Below are 19,039 nucleotides of genomic sequence, written 5' to 3' on the forward strand. Positions count from 1 at the left end.
ATTACCTTCAATCCACCGGGCAATATCACCTTGAATGAAGAATCAAAATTTTTCATCATCTTATTTATTTAATGTGACAATTAGACCAAAGTCCCGTAACCCCTTCTTGGAAGGAAGCCCATTTGGTTCACGTCACTAATTACTGAACATATCAATATTGGGGCTATTTTCAATCTAAGTGATGGATCATGCTGTATACTTTGGAAATTTTGATACAAGTTTCTATCATGGGGTTAAGTGAAACTTATTCGAAACATACATGTCAGTACTAGGTTTGTATATCAATTATACCACAGTAAACAACCAGACTTGATCAATACCATTGTTGAGGTATCGTTTTAGATGCATTGTTAATCTCAGCCGACTTAAAAGTACGAAATTGCATGATGCCATCATGAGTATGACAAAAAAGTAGACATCCAGCCGCTATTCCAGCAATTGCGTTGTTGCGGTTAAGCCAGTTGTGTAGCGATGCCCAGAGCTCACTGGTTCACTGGCCAACTCGTCAGTCTCACAGTTGCTCAGCGCACCATCACATAGTATTGAATCATTGTGACCGTTTAATTTTAATTTCATCTATTCAATAATTTTCTTAAGTAAGACATATGAATTGATTCTTCCAAAACCTTTGATGATTTTCCAAATAAAACTCCTCCTGCATTATTTGTTATCGGCAGCATGTAGGTAATATAATGGATGGCATTTAACATTGTATTTTTCAATCCTCTATCAACAAGCCATAAGTTTTTCTTCATATCTAATTTTTCCCCAATGCTTTGAAGATGAGAATTAAATTTTTTTTTGTGAAATGCTTATCTTAGCTAAATAATTTTTTTGCAGATGGTTCGTAAAGTAGCGCCAAGAAAAAGAAAAAACTTCCAAAGCGAGAAAAATACTCCGCAGCGCAAGGTGCTTAAACTTCAACATGACGAAGCAGAAAACCCTTTAAACGTGAGTACTATGATTTTGTCATGGGAACGGAGTTCCCCATGATATTACAATCGTTCCGTTGCTTTCGCTATGGGATTCCCTATACCTCTGCGACCTTGAGCGTTTCGCCCAGTCTCCGATTTTTGGTTGATTTTCCGATGTATCAAAAACCGTTGTATTTTTTAGCCAATCATGTCTCTACGTCAAGTTGTGTTGATTCCTAAAATTCGCTTTCAGCGAGTTTTTTTCCACCTCGAGATGTCGTGTCTGACTGGTAAATCTGCGCAGAACCACGAAGTTCCGTTTTTAGGCAAATTCTTTTTTTTGGGAGGTTCTGATTGGTTATTTTTCGCCATCAGTCTTCTGTTCGTTGGTGCAAAAGATCGCCTACCTCGTTGCTCTTGAGAAGCCGCCATTATCCCACCTCAAATTTTAAACATAGATATGTCACTTTTGCAACTCTGCTGCATTCAATCCTTTCAAAATTAATTCTGCATTCAATAATTCATGAAAATTTAGTCAAGATACTTTCTAAATTGCATCTGAGCAATATTGAGAGTGTAAAATCACATCTCACCTATCTGCCTACTATGTTATCATTTACATTATAATAATCATTATTTGCCGTCGTAATCTGTATTTTTCTTTTATAATCATATTTCCAGAAGATACTGATATTGACGATGTCATCTCCGAAGTTGATGAACAAGATAACAATAAGAAGAGTACCTGGCATTTTAACGGTAAGAAAAAATTTAAATGCGAATACAATATACACTTGTAAGTTGATGGTGTAACTGCAGCAATACATATCTCCATTTGCAGCGTTGCAGAATTCCTGGCACATTTTATTTTCTACTTGGAAAACTACTGAACATCATGGTTTCAAAATTTCAATGATTTTCCTTTTTTCTATGAAGAATATTCTATGAAATCTTCAAGCCATGATGTTGGTTTTGTCTCCTTTTAAAATATGAAATTTTTGCAGAAATTTTGAAACACTGAAACCAAAATACGCATATTTACAGTTTCACAGTCAAAATATTACTTTTTTAAAATATAACATACAATATTCTTTTTGCTTCAAGAGAAATAGATTAATGTAAAATATGAATCAACTGTGGTTATGCATAACTGTGCATCGCTGATGTGCTTGTCTAGATCATTTAATTATTTGTACCTTAACACAAATTAAGAGGATGTGTTCAATGATTAAGCCTCCTTTTCCAAACCAATGAAAATATGCCTGACCAAAAATAATCCACCCTCAAAATATTTTCTCCACTATTCTGCCGTGCTAAGGAAAAACGCCATATGAACCTCCAGACATTGCCAAATCTCCTTCGACAAATCACTAAATTTCAAGGCAGTTTGTAAATATTTTTCTTTCAATTTCTCAAGTATTTTTGCTTGCAATATCATCATAAAAGTCTGCAAATTTCTAGAAAAAATATTGATAATTATCGTCAAAAATAAACATTTTATTGGAGGAAATTAGGCAACTCCCTAATGTTCATACAACATTCTTCCTTGGCATGGCAGTATCGTCTATCCTGGTTACCTCCTTTTTGGTTTCATTCATGTTCAATATCATACGAATAGTAATTACGTGTCTTATCACTGATGGACAGAAACAGGCTCAAAGAAATCATGAAATGTATGTACTATTCTTAAATAACATGCTCTCTCCTCTGTTTCTCTATAATTATTGAAGAGTTAAAATATCAGCAAGTATCATGGGTTTTTATTCCTGTAATGACATTTCTTTCCTATTGATTTCTATATCTTCATTTTTTCATGTAACTATTTTCAAAATTCATTTCTTATTTTATATTGTACATTATGTTTCATAAACATTAGATGAGTCTGCAGTAGACGTAAACATGCCGATCACACAAATTAACACAGACAAAAATCAAAAGCCTATAATTGGTAAAGTAGTCTCGCTTACCAGTCTTGCTTCCTATAAAAGCCCCCAGAAAAATGGACTAATAATTAAGTCCATCCTTCAAGATATGTCTGGCCAAATGGGCCTGTTGCAAACTTTTGCTAGAGCAAAACTAAGAGTTGTTTCTTACAGATAATGCCTCCAAAATCACGATAAGCGCATCGGTAAAGTCTGAAATGCACTCACAACTTCACAATCTGCCTAAGAAATTTGCGGTTTTTTGAGCTTCCCGCTTCGAAAACGATACTACGGTACAGGTGAACATTTTGTTAGAGGAGCCGTTCCATTGGCGGCAATACTCATCATGGCCGACGCCAGTCCGCCAAAACACGTGTGATGGGACGAGATAACATCTGAACAGGATTAAATCAGATAACAATCGGCGTGTTTACGTTTATATTTTCCTCGCCCGCCTTAATTGATCTTGAACTCTCCTCGAATTACTCGCGGAACTGCGCAAGCGTCGGCCATGATGAATATTGCCGACGATGGAGGGACTCATCTAACAAAATGTTCACCTGTGCAGTAGTATCGTTTTTGAAGCGGGAAGCTCAAAATAACGCAAATTTCTTACGCAGATTGTGAATTTATGAGTGCATTTCAGACTTTGCCGATGCGCTCATCGTGATTTTTGAGGCATTATCTATAGGAAACAACTCTTCATTCTGCTCTAGCAAAAGTTTGCAACAGGCCCATTCTGTTAACAGGATTCAATGAACAAGCTGAAAAATTAGCCTCAATTTTAGAATTGAATGAAAGTTATCAAATATCGAAGGCAATAGTAAAGCCTGCTGCACCACTCTTTAATAAAACAAGTCATCCCTATGAATTAATTGCGTCCCAGAAAACACAAATCGAACGAGTCAGCAAAAACAAGGTCAATTTGCCTGATGTCACTCACAATTTTGCTGCATTTGAAGACATTAATAATAACTTGATTCCCCAAAATACTATTGTTCATGTCGAAGGCACTGTTACTGAAGTATTTTCTGCTTCCTCCGGCATAAATACATATCAGAAACCATATGAACGCAGAGCAGTAACACTTACAGATTATGCTGATAATAAACTTAATCTTATTTTATGGAACGCCAATGTTAATATAATTCAGAAAGAGCATATTGGCCGCAGAGTCAAAATATTTGACACGAAAATTTCCTTATTTCAAGAAGCTGTCTATGTAAATGCATCCAACTCTAGAATGGAAATAGATTATTAATGACACACTTCTCCAATTTTTATCAGTACAAATTCTTAACTTCATAACAAATTGATAACTTGTAAATTTTACAAATATTTATTAAAATTTATATCTTTTAAATTTTTCATTCAGTATTCTTTTATAAATAAACAATGTATCATTTTCTCATATATGTCCAGTTTTTATGTAGTCTATAAATATAATGTTAATAAAATCGTCTCATTTTTACAATAACTGTGTACACATTTGTTTTAGATCACAAACCTGAGTGCCTTAGAGATATGACAGGATTTTTTGGCTCCTTTATTGTGACAAGTGTGCAACATCCAAGGTACGAATTATTGACGCGCCATATCAACACTTTGTGTTGGATATCTCTGCTTGTTTAGTTTTTGAAAAGTTAAGTTCCGTAAACCTATCTCTGTGTGAACAAGGCCTTCCATTTACATGATATGAACGAAAATATTATGAAAAAACAAACATAAATGTGCTTTAATAATTTTAACTTGCGCCGCCGCGCTGCGGTGCGCTGACCGCACTATGTTTAGCGCAATGCGTGAAGTATTCCTACAGTCTTGTATGCGATATGCGTTTCACGCCGACCGCTGCTGCAGTACTGCACGCACTAAGTTTGACGTAATGCGTGAAGTATTCATGCAGCCTTGTAGGCGCTATGCGTTCCACGCCGCGCCGCCCGCTGCTGACCGCAGCGACCGTGCTGTCTGACGCAATGCGTGAAGTATTAATGCAATCTTGTAGGCGCTAATATGTGTTACATGCCGACCGCCGCGCCGCACCGCGCTGAGGGTTTCTCCTGTTCATCTCAAGTTCTCGTCATCATTGCTCTCCGCGCCGCGCGGCGCGCCATTCCAGACCAAATTCTGTGTTCGTCTCTTAGTCTCTCTTAGTCTTAACTCGACTAATTAAAGGTGCTGTCTGTTGTATCATAGAAAGACGACGAAATTAGAGATATACTCTCGGGAAATGAGAGATTTTGTCACTTTTTCTCGTTTGTAATGTTTTCTCTGAATTCGATTTTTCTTTATAGCTACATTTACAAAAATTGCAAAATTTGCCGCCCCCTAAATTTGCCGCCATGGGCCGCGGCACATGTGGCCACCCCCTAAATCCGGCCCTGGTTACAATCACTACAAGAGCAGCACAGGTAGGCGCGTTTAAAATCAGTGAAATTGGGCAATTTTTTTTTTATTATAGTTAATAGATGTTGAACGATTGCGCTTGTATATTGCATATGTATGTATCTATGGTTACGCACCATCACTTGCCTCCTTGTTCTTCTCAAGTATGTACACGCTCCTCTGATCTAGCTAGTTTGTCGTTATTCTCTTCCCCTTTCCCTACAGATGTTACACAACCGATTACATTTCCTTTTTTTAAATTTTTGTATGTATTTTTTATTTTTAATTTTTTAAATTTTTCATTTTTTTTGGATCGCATAGGAAAGACTTATCAAAAAAAAAAAAAAAAATAAAACAGCAATCAAATTTTTTTGTCATTCGAAATTTTTAGGAGCACTTGCCTTGCCCACGGAAATTAATATTAGCCACCAAAGTGATGTAAAAATCATAGTAGTGCGCATCGCTATGTATGTCAAGTTTGCATTTTACTCGCTCGGGGAAGGTAAGTTAGAGATGAAACTGCACTGAGCGACGCTGTATCAAGGAGGAACATAGTGATTAAGATACATTTTTCAGAGTCGAAAAACCCTCCGTGAAAAGAGCGCAATATTAAACTTTCCCGCTTTTAATTCGTATTTATGCGCTAAAAGTTACAAGTTTGCAACCCCTTCAAAATCGAGTTTCTCTCATTGGTTTTGGATTTCTTTCCGAATCCCACGTTACTTCACTCTTGAGGTGAACCCAATGAGTCTTGTGCATTCCATAATAAAATATTCTGCAATATTATATTTTTTTCAAAGCCCAAACTATTCCAAAATTCTCATACTATCCGTCACTCGTTTATTTTTCTTCTGGGGCACCACTGAGAATTAAAAAAAAAAACAAACAAACGAACATAACCTATTTTACCAATTGCTCTTATGGTGGTTCGTACTTCGTAGTTCCCCCGACTTTTTACTTTTTTTTGTCTCCACTCTCCACAAAAATCGTTTAGTTAATAGTTATCAGTCTGGAAATCTCGTATCAGTGGACGGTGTAACTGAATTCATTGTGCAGATCGTTTCTGCAATTCATGACGCTGTATTTGCATGGTATTGTTCGCGTTTATGCTCACTCTCACAATCAGTTCAACTTGCACAAGTATGAATTTCTGATTCTAGGTAACCACCTACCTCGTAAGTACTAGAGAGTACTTCCATCCTACCCAAAGAGATCATTCATTGACCCAATTCACTTTATCAAACTTTTCATTTGACATAATTGAACGGAAGGTTTAATGTGACGTCACATTCAAGTTTCTGTTCAATTTTGTATCAAATTGTTGCATCAGTATCACACTTCTAAAGCCCAATTTACACTATCAAACTTTTCATCTGACATAATTGAACGAAAAGTTGGAATGAAAGTTGGACGCAAAAAAATTTGATTTAATTATCGTTGCAGTGTGATACCGTCATCAGCCTGCAGTTCTGGAAGAGACAGCTTCGGCTCTTGTCACTCGAAAGATTTCGCTCCAACTTTTCGTTCACTTTTCCCTTCAATTTTTCATCAAATTGTCATTTTCTCTCATCTGTATCAGACTGTGCAACTTTTCATTCAACAAGTTGCATCCTAGAGTTGGATGAAAAGTTTGATAGTGTGGATTGGGCTTAACTTTTCATTATAACAAATTGCATCGAAGAGTTGAATAAAAAGCTCGATAGAGTGAATTGGGCATAAAGCACAGATTTGGAGAAAAAGGATTCACACTTTTCTCTTCAGAAACCCTCGCTGAATCTCTACAAAGTGTAATATTATATCGTCGCTGATAAGAACATGAGCACTAAAGTTTTCTGATCCTTTGCAGTACAGAAAAACTAAAATCCTCTTGAAGATGAATGCTAAACTAATTAAAAACTTCCTCTGAATTTCTGAAGCTTCTCTCTGTGAGCAGTTCAATTAAAATTAACCGCAAATTTGTCTAAAATTTATGTTGGTACCTAATTGCACTTCCACTGAAGTTTTGCAGAATTCCTAAGTAATCCTGTGAAGACCGAGTTGGAATCAGATTTTGTCAAAATCTGAAAGCAATTTAGGGAACAAATAGGTCAGATAGCATTATCATCAACCGGTCTTAAAAATTAGTCCAGATTTTTAGGAGAAAATAATTTTTTACAAGTGGCCACAACATGCACTATGTTTCATAACATATTATGCTCTCTTTCTTATTTTTCAAAGTATTCAGAAGAGCTGACCGTACTCTAATATTTCAGAAACAGTGAATGTACTTCAAAATTCAGATATTTAAACGTTTCTGACTTTAGTATCCAAAGTTATTGCATCATGATATCATTGAAGTTCTCATCAAGCACTGTGTCACATTAGGCATTATTTGATTAAAATGAGTCCATGCAAACCACTCAAGACATTGCTTCATTCTCATACGTTAAGCTGATACTACCCTAACATGTCATTTAAGTATTGTTAAGCGAATGACTATTCAATAGGAAGTTAATCCTACCTCCTTTAACTGACCGTCTAGTGCTACCGTAATTGATATCTAATAATCTAAAATCTTGAGCCCTCACAGTTCCGCAGGAATATCAGTCAACTTATATTGCATTTTTTAATAAAATCTTCCTCAGATCACATTACCTTATCTCAGGTTCTTTAAGTTATCAATATACTTTAATGTAGTTACCGTGAAAAGCTTGTGAAAGATTCAATTTTCAATCGGCTATCTTAAACATTATTTTGTCCTAATTTTGAATCTAATATTGGTTTTTCATTTGTAAAAACAGTGATTAAAAGATCGAGCAATGCAAATTGCTGTCATAGGGGCTGGAGCAGCTGGCCTGGTCGTTGGCCGCAGACTAGTAGAGGACATGCCTGGGGCAGACTTCACAATATTTGAGCGAACTGACTCAGTAGGTGGTACTTGGGTTTATACTGAGGAACAATTCAAGGATAAATATGGTCTACCAATCCATTCAAGCATGTACAAATCTCTAAGGTATTTTTTCCACTTCTTTATCCCTCATAGCATTTAGAGTCCTTTTATACCCAGAGTTAAGACAACTCGATTCTGGTTGGGCTTAAAGTGGCCTAAAAAAATCCAATTCTGATTGGCTCTAGCTCATGTCACAAATGTGTGCACCAAGATGGTGGCTCGAATATGAACAAAATTTATGAAAACATAGCCTAATTGTGATTCATCAAGGCATTGCACCAAAATGAAAATAGATTAAGGAATTATTCATAAATCAGTCTCATTTTATTTTATTGCAATTTCTTTCGTCAAGTTTTGATCAGTTTTGTTGATATTGTTGGTTTTGGATGACAGACATCGCATGATTCCCTATCTTATTCCTCAATATCGTTTGTTTGGTTGCACACTTTTGTGACACTATGGCCAACCAAAATTGAGTTGTCTTGAGTCTGGGTATAAAGGGACTCTAATAGCATTAAGGTTAGTCGGCCTTATTCAGCATAAGGAAAACTTTATTCGTAAATTGCTTTGCAATTGCTTCTTAGTATTAAGTTCAAATTTAATTTTTCTGTTCTTTTCAAATGTTTGTATTCTTTCGAATAAAAATAATCAATACATTTAGAAATCATTCCAACTCAGTCGTAATTTGGCACTGTTTCCACCCTTGTTACAATTTTTTTGATAGCATCTGATTCAACTGATTTTCTTTCCTTTTATTTTTTACATTTTGCAGGGAGTAAAGGATAAAAGAATCAGTGTATTTTCCATAGTTTTCTGTCTCTGCTAAACTATGTGCCTCCTCTTTTAACCCATTTTGTCTTTATTGCAGAACGAATTTGCCAAAAGAGACGATGGAATACTTTGGGTTCCCCTACGACAAGACTCACGAAGGGATTTCATATCTAAACGCTGCTGACATAGTTCGCTACTTAGAACAGTTTGCTAAACATTTTGAGCTTATTGAAAAAATAAAGGTTTGTCTGTAGGTATATATTCTGACAATTATCTGTTCATCATGAATCAAGGTTTTTAAAAAGTGGTAGAATCAAACCTTTTAGCATAGCTACTCATGCTCTGCGAAAAAGGGTGTGGTTATATTGATGTCTTTCTCTGAAATTCCTTTGTAATGTTTCAAGAGGGATATTGTCTCACGAGTATCTTATAGAAAAAGTCCGCCAAAATGCCTTACTTAATACTTGAAATTTTTCCATAACCTCATCACATATTGATTGTGATGCTGCAAAAAAGTGTATCTTGGTATGCAATGCTGCCAACTTCCTTTCATAATTTATTTTTTGAATGGGAAATTACTTGACATCATTTCTTGAAAACTTCTTAGATTTTTCCTCTTTTTATGAATAATGTTTTGTGAAAATTTCAAGCAATAATTTGTTTTCAAAGTTTATTTTTATATTATTCAAGTTTATAATGTCAGTAGTTTTACTATTTCCTTTTAGCTTGCATAAATTTTTCATTGCAATTCAACATGTCCGTAATAAGCAAATTTTACATCTGCACACCCTTTATCGAATGATTTACTCATAGTTTTTGTCTTTTTTCAGTTTAACCATCATGTCACCAGTGTAATGCCGTTACCCAACAACCGATGGCGAATCACAGTAACAGATTTACCAAAAGACAGCGAGAAACAGTGTGAATTTGATGCAATATTCGTATGCAATGGGTAAGAAATCACCAAATTGTAACTAGCCCCAATATGCAAGTTGCACACAAGAAATACAATCAATTAAAACTAAACAGAATGTGTTTTTTTTTTTTTTTTTTTTTTATAAACTGCACAAAACTCTCCTTAAGCACATCGTAAATGTTCAAAATTCTCTAAATTTGAACCTTGCTGACCGGAAGTGAACCCCACTTTCCAAAATTGTACCACTCTTCACCAAATAAAATTTCTTATCGAAAATTGGTATGAAAAATGTAGGTCATTGTATTTCAGTCTATCCAGTTATTATCAAACCCTTGTCTATAATTTTTCAGTTTTAAGAACTTAGCTATGAAAAAAGCTCACACATTTGGTACCATTAACATTAATTTATTTTAAGCAAGGTTTGGCACCATTGCAAACATTCTGACTGTATATAACATTATCTGCTTACCTTTCATTTCAAGATTTGCTTGGAGTGTGTTTTTGAACCATTGAAATTAACTAAGCATGATAAAATTAAATTTTTCAGCTTTTCGTGCACTTTAACCAATATTATTTGTGGAACAAATCAAAATCAGAGTTCTACTAAGACTCATCCTTTCTTTGTTTACACTTTTGCATCTTATGGGAAGATCAGACACCCAGCCAGTGATGAATCGCAAGGGAATGAATGGCAGAGCTGAAAATATGTCACTAGGTCTTTATTAAAGTCAAGGTCAAATTTACTCGGGAGCATCTCTCGTTGCAGATCTTTCTTTTTAATTGATGACTTCAATTGCTCCTTTGCACTGGTCCATTTCAATGAGACAGGAATGAGAGGGAAATGATATCAAATGATTTACCCCTTCTAATTATATTATTATTTGAAATGTTCTCGCTACTCTTTTTTACCCTTTAACCAGGAAGTATTCTCAATGTAATTTACGAGCAGATTTGGAGATCCAGAAGTCTCGCTATATCAGCCTTAAGACTTTTGAACAAATTGAGGTGGAGACCTGAATTTTGAGAATGCTCTTAGATTAAAGGAAACAACTTTTGGAACCCCCCCCCCCCCCAAATTCCAGGGGTCACCCTGAAAAGGGGCATAAACCCTAAAAGTGGTGGTGCAGGACTTTTAGATTACCTTGTAGAAATAAATATGCAAATTTATTGGAAGGTCTTTTAACTCTCTTCAGTCTGACAATAATTGTACCCATTTGAATCTCCTCGTAACATTCATCAAGGCCAGTAAAATCTTTCAATGTTCATTTATCTGGACCATAAAAAATCTCCATTACAAAACATTTGCATTATTGTGATGTTGCTGAACCTCTTCCCTCTCCCCCTTTTTTCAGTCCTAGTGCAGAAAAATCCTACGTTTTTTAATAGATTCTTTTTAGAACGAAACACCTAATTTTTCCTTTTTATTTCATTGGCCAGTATTTAATCTGTATCCGTGGTGTAGTGCCAAGAATGAGATGTGACTCTTCAGGTCTGTGCTTTACAATTAGGTAGCTTTTTACTCATTCTTTTTCCCTCTGTTTTCAGGCATCTTCATTGTCCAAATCACATAAAAATTGAGGGTCAGGATGTTTTTTCTGGGTTTCAGTTGCACAGTCATCATTACCGCAAACCAGAGCCTTACACGGACAAGAATGTTCTAGTCATTGGATCTGGGCCCTCTGGTACAGATCTAAGTGTTGAACTGTCAACTGTAGCACAAAATGTAAGTCTTCATCATCGTGTATTGCTTATACACTCAATTTTTCTTCTTCTTTTAAATATGAACCAAGTAAATTCTGTACATTTATCTGAAATACCATTACAGGAAGTCTGAAAACTCTGCTTTGTTCAGAAACATATCCTTTGTTAAAAAATTCGTATAAAGATTCCTTAAGATTTTGCCACTATTGAAGAAGCCTCGATTTCAATCAATTTGGTGCGTTTTTTTTTATGTTTGTGAAAAAAAAAAAATGATGGAGCAAAACAAACCCTTTATTGCAAACACTGCCTCATTATTCAACTTTTTTTTAGCAAATGAAACAGATTAATGTATGTGATCTCCTAAATAATGATATCAAAGTTATGCTTTTTTGTCTTCAGAATAATTCAAATTGTATAAAATACTTCAGACCTGTAAAGTTGTTGATTTCTGCCAAAAATCACGTTTTTTGATGAAAAAAAAACCTGCGGAGGAACCCCTTGAATCCAAAAGGAGTAAGAAGCTCTCCGCTCATTCTGTTAAAACTGAATAAGTTGACTTGAAGATTACTTTAGGCCTAAAGCCAAAAAATTAAGCAAATTGTATGCATACAAGCAGAGATATTAGTGATTGAAGTTGCGTCAAGCACTGTCCAACTATGCATTCGACATCAAATGTTTTTGCCGAGGCAACCACTTATGCTTACATTGGACAATATCTAGCACAATATTTTTTGTTGGTTTACCTCAGGTCTACTTAAGCCATCATGATCCAACAATGGACCAGATTGTTTTCCCTGAAAAAGTCACTAAAAAGCCTGATGTATTGCGACTGAATAATGACTCTGTGGACTTTGTTGACGGATCAACATCAGACATTGATGCCATACTCTACTGCACAGGTAAATTTTTACTGTTTTGAATTGAGCTCCAGAAAAAAATCTTTTGCCTTTGCTGTTATTATTTGGACTTCATTTTGCAATTAAGAAATACAATTAAATAGTTTGCCTGTAAATGGGCATATTGTAAAATTGGTTCTTGTTTTGAATATCAATTATATAGCATCAGTGCTTCTTTGGAAACACACCGCCATGTTTATATGATCTAACGCTCCCATGCAGAATGAAAGGCCAAAATGGGCTAAAACTCTTTCTCAAAGCTCCAAATCAGCTTTGCTTAAATAAATATTTTTCGAAGACGTCATTCTATGGGCAAACTCTTCAATTTCTGTCTCATCCATAAAAATACTCATGTGCGCAAGGAAACTATTGGTACATGTTTTCAAATGGAGCCAGAAATTGTAGCGCTCCTAATTACAAAATGTAACCCATTTACCAGAGTTGGAATAGTAGCTGAGACCAAATCCAGTATAGATGAAAATTTTTCTGTTTGGTCGATAGATCGGGTGCCTCAATTGTGCTTAATTAAAATAAAAATGTGAAATTTTTACTCTTATTTTTTTTTTATTGTGTTGTATTTTGTGTTTTATTGTGAAATCATTTTACATCCATGAAAATTCATCATCGATGTTTTACATGGCAGACCTCTCTGATTAATTGTGATCCTCTTTTTTTTCCAGGTTACAAAATGAATATGCCATTCTTAACTCCAGAATGTGGTCTGGAAATTACTGATCATTCTGTGAGCCCTTTATTTTTCCATATGGTGAACATTAATATCCCGACTATGTTCTTCATCGGCCTAGTGAACAAATCATTTTTATTTCCACTCTTTGAAATGCAGGTAAAAGAGCCTATATCTTTCAATGCTAGTTAAACTTAGAATGAAATAAGCCACCAAGAGTCTCGATAGACACAGAACCAAGTAACCTTTGTCCTTGGCTCGCATATTTCATCACTTTTATTTATTGAAAAAGAATTAATGATATTATAGGAATCTTTATAAACCCATAAAAGAGTGTCTAAAAGTTTCAAGATTCTATCATCACCTTTTAAGAATTTGTCTCCACCAAGAATTTTTCAAATGAGAAAGAAAAGCAGAGTGTAAGGATGGTGAAACTACAGAAATGCGTGTCTGGGTTTACAATGTTGCAGACTACTGGTAATACCCCATTTTCTACTTGGAAAATTACTAAATGTTTCTTGAGAACTTTCCTGATTTTTCTTCTCAATGTGAAGCATATTCAGTGAAAATTCTGAGCCATGATTTTGTTTCAGTATTATCATCGTAAAAAATAAAATAGGAGTGAAGATTTTGAAACACTGCACTGTGATATGTATTTTTGCGTTCTCCGTTGATAAATAAAAAAAAAACATAGGCAACTGGAAAATAAAAATGCAAACTTTTTACTAAAAAAGTATAAGTGATCCAACTAGGTAGCCTGTTAGTCTCGTAAAACAAGGTTTTGTCTCTTACACGACTCTCCTGTCCCCCCTAAAAAAATTCACAAGCCTTGCTTTCCATCCCTAACCTTTGCGTAAGTTTCATAGTTGTTTTCGGTCTTATCTTTGTTCTGAAATTCGAAAGTAAACTATTCACAAATCTCTTAATCATTCTTTTACTTCAATAATAATGATTTTTTTAATATTCTTGCTTTTTTTTCTTTTCTCCCTCCCCCTTTGTCTTTTGTACTTTTGCACCCAGTGAATTGACTCGTGCATTTTTTGTTTATCCCATAGGCTGAATTTTGTACGAAAACTCTCAATGGCTACATTTCGCTTCCCCCCAAGGAGGATATGCTGAAATGGTGGCAAGCTGAAAATTCGCAAGTACAACTCCGTCAGAAGAAACCACATTATATTGGAAACGCAATAAAAGAATATCATGATTTCATACATAAATTTGCGAACACAAATATTTATGATCCAGTAGTGTTCAAAATTTATAAAGATTCAAGCTCAAGGAAGAAAAGTCACTTTCTAAATTATAGAAGTGATGTTTACACTGTGATAGATGCAGAAAATTTCCGTAGAATTAACCTGGATGGAATTGAATGAATCTCATTTTTAATGTAATCAAATCTGAAAATGACATTATTTTATCTAAAGACTTAGACGCAGGTGTTTAAATAGCACAACACTATTTCATACAAAAAACTTGTTAATATACGTGTAACGCTTATCAGGATTAATTGTTATTCAGGAATTAAAATTAAAAATGGCTTCAAACTTTTTAAGCAATTGTGCAAATGTTAATATATAAGTGCAATAAAGTTGATTCTAACCATTTTAAGTAATTCGACCAAACATAAATGTAGGTCCAATGTTCTGTAGAATTTTAGAAAGTGTTTAGCATGGAAAACCGAAAATCAGTATTTCGGATCCTATTCTAGTTTGTTTGCGGAAGCGAACAATTTGAGTTTAGGTTTACTCCTGCAAGCACATTCTTCCCTGCTGCATCACAAATAACAATTATAAGTTCATTTAAAAACCTATCTGTTTACCCTTTGATTTGTTTTTTACAGTATTATTGAAGACTTAAAATATTCTGAATTTGTTATAAAGTATGGAATCATATTTTATTTTTAATTTTTTTGTTTGTTCTTGGTGCTCTCTTCCAGACAACTATTTTCTCATTAATATTGACCATCCTTCGGTGTAATAAAATTTAAAAATGTTACCTAGGTACCTCTTTTTGATTTATCCTTTTTACTTCCACTCGTAATTTTTGAAAATCGTTAATTACAAAGTTCTAACTGCTAATTGTAGTTGGGGGAACAACAAAAGAACAGGTAAAATTAATTTTTGAGATTTATTAAAACCGAATTTGAATTTGCACAGACTGCTCTTTAAGATTCCTTTTCTCCTGACCTCCCTTTCTTGGAGGAGTCTCCCTTGACGTACAAGGTTCTCCCATCTCCCTTACGTGGCGGGGTCAAGGGAGACATGCATCAAATTGTATGCAAGGGATCTGGAGGCTTTGGAAGTTAATTTTGTGTTCACTAGTGGCAAAATGTCATAAAAACAGCACTTAAATATTATTAAATATATTCTTCCATCCCTATCTTGCTCTTACTAATGGTTATTGAATATTTTCCTTATATTTATTAATTTAAATGTAATTATAAAATTTAGTTAATTTTTCTTTGTTTTTGCACTCCTCTAATTGATTCATGTTGAATTCCTTGCAGGAGAGATGAAATCTCTGGAGGACAAACTAGGCCATCTTCTGAAGGATGTTGCGTACCTCAAAGCGACAGCAAAATCAGTCAATCTGATAGGGCGAAGCGCCAACAAAGCACAGATAATCAGTCTCCCTAATATATACCCTGCAGGCCTCCCATGCAAGTCTTCTGCTGAAGTTGAGGCTCTCGAGAATTTCTTGAAGAATTCAAACACAGAGACCAGGAAATTGTTTGTGAGTGTATACATGTTATTTGAATTTAATTTTTCTTATTTTTAGTATATAATATTCTATTTTCTCTCTTCATGACACACTAGTTCTGTAGGTTTGTGAGAGAAAAGAAATCTAAGAGGACATGATACACTGAACGAAAGATGTCACATGAGTTTAAAAAGTGTTTTGAGAATTCGAATAGATATTGTTGTGTGATTATTGAGTAATCAGGCCGAAACCTGCCCCCCATCTGAGCTTGTTTTCTTTTTTTTACCCCACGAGATCTTTGACCTCTGCTCGGTCATGCTAATACTTCAAGTAATGAGCAAACTGATGCAGAGATCAAATTGGAAAAAGAGAGAAAGTCTTGCCTTTGCACACATGGTGTTTATTAAGAGTTCAGTGAATGTACATGTCGGACATGAATAGCTTCGATTAGCTACCTATTTATTTAATAACTGCGCACTTTTTTTGCTTGTAACTCTTCCTTTTCTCAATTGGACATATTTCTATCAAACAGGTTTATGTTCAGGTGAGAAATATGGGGTACGCTCGTTAGTTCTCTGGTCGTGAGAGTGAATGAGAATAATAAAGCGCCAGTGACGTCAGCGGCAATGATCGAGCTGTGGCGCGAGGGAGAGATGGGGAATTTAAAATCCCGCTTTTCCAATTCTTTAAAAGTAATCGCGCCCACTTTTACATTGTTTCTTATGCAGCTTTCTAAAGCACACCCCATATTTCTCACCTGCACATATATCTGTTTGATAGAAATACGTCCAATTGTTCCTGTTTTAATTGTAATGCATCGTGACATTTCATCCACTACCCATGTTCTTACTGTATAATTCTGTGTTTAAGTGCTGAGGATGGACTTGATGTCCGAAATGTACATCCACTAAACTTTTAATAAACAATATCTATTCAAAAGCAAGACTCTCTTTTTTCAATTAATTTAGTTAATTAACACGCAAAATGTGATATCTCAACTAAATAAAATCAGCTTAAATTGTCTAAAAAAGATAAGTTTTTGATAATTCCTTTTCCTAAAAAAGATTTATCCTTGAGTCGAGAACAGAATATTTTCTTGAATTTACTGAATTTTTAATTGTAACATCAAAACTCCTTTAACATTTTTTTGATTTGTTTCATCAGTTCCAGGGTCTTTTGCAGCTGGGAGGGTCGAAGCCCGGAGACATCATTCGAGAAGTACTAAGAACTCTCTTGAGTAATCGAGCGGCTCTGGAATATAGTTACCAAGGGGAGGGCCCGAACAACAAAGCCTTTCAACCTCTGCTGATATGTGATATGACCCTGAGTAAGTTACACTTTTATTTTTCCTTTCATCCGAATAGACCTCATTTGAGAGATGTCTCCTCGAATTCTACGTTGTCGGAGAAGGGGGGGGGGGGCAGTAGTTGAGTGTAAAGTTAAAGGCTTCATTTGATTATGAAATCTTGCGTATGACAATAAGAAAATACTTTATGATATAAAATGCATAGAATGAAGCTTTGTCTGTTTTGTTCATATAAATGAAATTAAGAGTAAAGGCACTTTTCATGTCGGTGCGGAAAATAAAAGCTGATAGGACTCATCAGCCCATAGTTTTGAGTGCTGAATAATTAATCCAAGATGTGTAGTAATCAGTATTTTTGGTGTAAACATAGTTACTGGATGATATCAGATACTGATGTGTCAGAGAGTGTCAACCTCAATAACAATGAAACTGTATTGAAGTACAAAAATTGCTGTTGTTCATGTGCCCTCCTACATATACCTTCTCCTGTTTGTTACAGATGTTGTACGAGCAAACCCCCAATACCATGAGTACACATCAAATTCCTTTAAGGTAATTGTCGAGAATTGGCTTAGGAATGCTAACAAACGTTTGGTGACAGAAGGAAAAAATCGGCGTCGAGCTCCTGCAAGGGCGGCAGATTATGTATAATTCTCCAATGTCAGTGTAATTGTTGTACAGTTGTTATTAATTGTATTTTATATGCATATAAATATACTTTATAAAAATAAATAAACCTTTTTATATAATCAAATGAATTAATTCAAATTGAATTATCCTAGTATGAAATCAAATAAATTACCCAAACAAGGAGGTAAAATGGTTCTGGGTTCATACCGTTTTGGGGAAAAACAAAGCCATAAAGTTCTAAAAATTTCTATTAGCGTTAAGAAGTTTGAGCTCTAATGAGTACCAGTACAAGAATAAGAGAGGAGAGTGTTAAGCTCAGGCAGCTTGCATTGGAATACTAAGTTGAGGTCATGTCGAGAGATCTATAAAGTTTTGGAGCTTTTTAGGCTATATCAGTAGATCAAACTCATTAGTCTGTATCCAAGACTGCATTGAAACGCCGTCATGAATATGTCGATGTCGTATTGGATTTTGCAGTATGCTAAGTTGGGTTCACTGATAAGTGTGATCTACTGAGATGGTCTAAAAAGACCCAAAACGTTATACATCTCTCGGCGTGACCTCTACTTAATATTCCAATGCAAGCTGCCTGAGCTGAACAACCTCCCTCCCTTCTCAGTCTTGTATTGGTACCCATTAGAGCTCAAAATGTTTTACTCTAATTGAAATTTTTGGAACTTTTTGGCTTTGTTTTCCCTGCGAAATGGTGTCCATTTCACCTTGTTACGTACAGTTCAGGCCATTTCTTAAGTGTTATTCTCTTTTATGTTTACACCTATGTATTTTTTCTGTAATTGCGTATTTTGTGACTCAAATTAAAATTTTTAGAACTTTCTGCCTTTGTTTTTCCTGTGAAATGGTGTGAACCCAGCACCATTTCACCACCTTGTTACAGTTCAGGCTATGTCTTAGTGTTTTTTCTCTTTTATATGTTTATATGCATTTTGTAATATAATGATATTTTATGTATTTTTCCTGTAAATGTGTTTTGTGATTTAGTTCATTTTTTCTAGTTTTAGGTAATGACAGTACAGAGCTCTCTACTTGTGATGTAATCTCATATTTTTGTTAGTAAACGCCATCAAGTGTGGATACTTAGTTAGAGTTTTTTTCTTAACTTTGCCTTATGACCGGATTATCAGTTCATTTAGCATGCTACCTATTTATATTGTTCATACCTGTGCAGGCTTTCAGATTAAAAGTTTTTTGTTCCACATGATTTTAACTTTCACAGTTACTTACTTGAAATGCCAGAAGTCAAGAAACAGCTTAGAAAAGATAGTAAGA

The 19,039-nt window shown here is 35.0% G+C and overlaps 2 protein-coding genes across 7 annotated transcripts in view; one reads left to right on the forward strand and one right to left on the reverse strand.

Moving 5' to 3' along the window:
• The window catches only part of LOC109032600 (uncharacterized), a 43,755-nt gene extending 33,279 nt beyond the window's left edge, over positions 1–10,476 (reverse strand). Inside the window, exon 1 of the mRNA XM_019044823.2 lies at positions 10,304–10,476. Within this exon, the coding sequence (XP_018900368.2) occupies positions 10,304–10,310 (7 nt within the window). The 5' untranslated portion in view covers positions 10,311–10,476. The remainder of the gene's footprint in view (positions 1–10,303) is intronic.
• On the forward strand, positions 7–17,880 carry LOC109032602 (senecionine N-oxygenase). Of its 6 annotated transcripts, XM_072303174.1 has the most exons (12): positions 7–951; positions 1,596–1,673; positions 4,335–4,410; positions 7,999–8,210; positions 9,016–9,160; positions 9,749–9,870; positions 11,380–11,557; positions 12,284–12,434; positions 13,112–13,275; positions 14,172–15,849; positions 16,981–17,143; positions 17,622–17,880. In XM_072303174.1, exons 4-10 carry the CDS (start codon positions 8,017–8,019, stop codon positions 14,487–14,489), a joined length of 1,272 nt encoding a protein of 423 aa, XP_072159275.1. In that variant the 5' UTR covers positions 7–951; positions 1,596–1,673; positions 4,335–4,410; positions 7,999–8,016; the 3' UTR covers positions 14,490–15,849; positions 16,981–17,143; positions 17,622–17,880. The 6 variants fall into 6 exon arrangements, with proteins under 6 accessions (XP_072159275.1, XP_072159274.1, XP_072159273.1 ...); XM_072303173.1 differs by having other exon boundaries at positions 1,596–4,410; XM_072303172.1 differs by lacking the exons at positions 7–951; positions 1,596–1,673; positions 4,335–4,410 and adding an exon at positions 5,122–5,244.
• The last annotated feature ends 1,159 nt before the right edge of the window (positions 17,881–19,039 follow it).

The sequence above is a fragment of the Bemisia tabaci genome, chromosome 8, assembly GCF_918797505.1.
Source record: "Bemisia tabaci chromosome 8, PGI_BMITA_v3".
NCBI classification, from domain to species: Eukaryota; Metazoa; Arthropoda; class Insecta; order Hemiptera; family Aleyrodidae; genus Bemisia; species Bemisia tabaci.

Coding starts and splice junctions, on each gene's coding strand:
- LOC109032602 (XM_072303173.1), top strand. CDS start 8,017: ATGCAAATTGCTGTCATAGGGGCTGGAGCAGCTGGCCTGGTCGTTGGC. Junction 8,211..9,015: donor AGCATGTACAAATCTCTAAG/GTATTTTTTCCA, acceptor TCTTTATTGCAG/AACGAATTTGCCAAAAGAGA. Junction 13,276..14,171: donor TTCCACTCTTTGAAATGCAG/GTAAAAGAGCCT, acceptor TTTATCCCATAG/GCTGAATTTTGTACGAAAAC.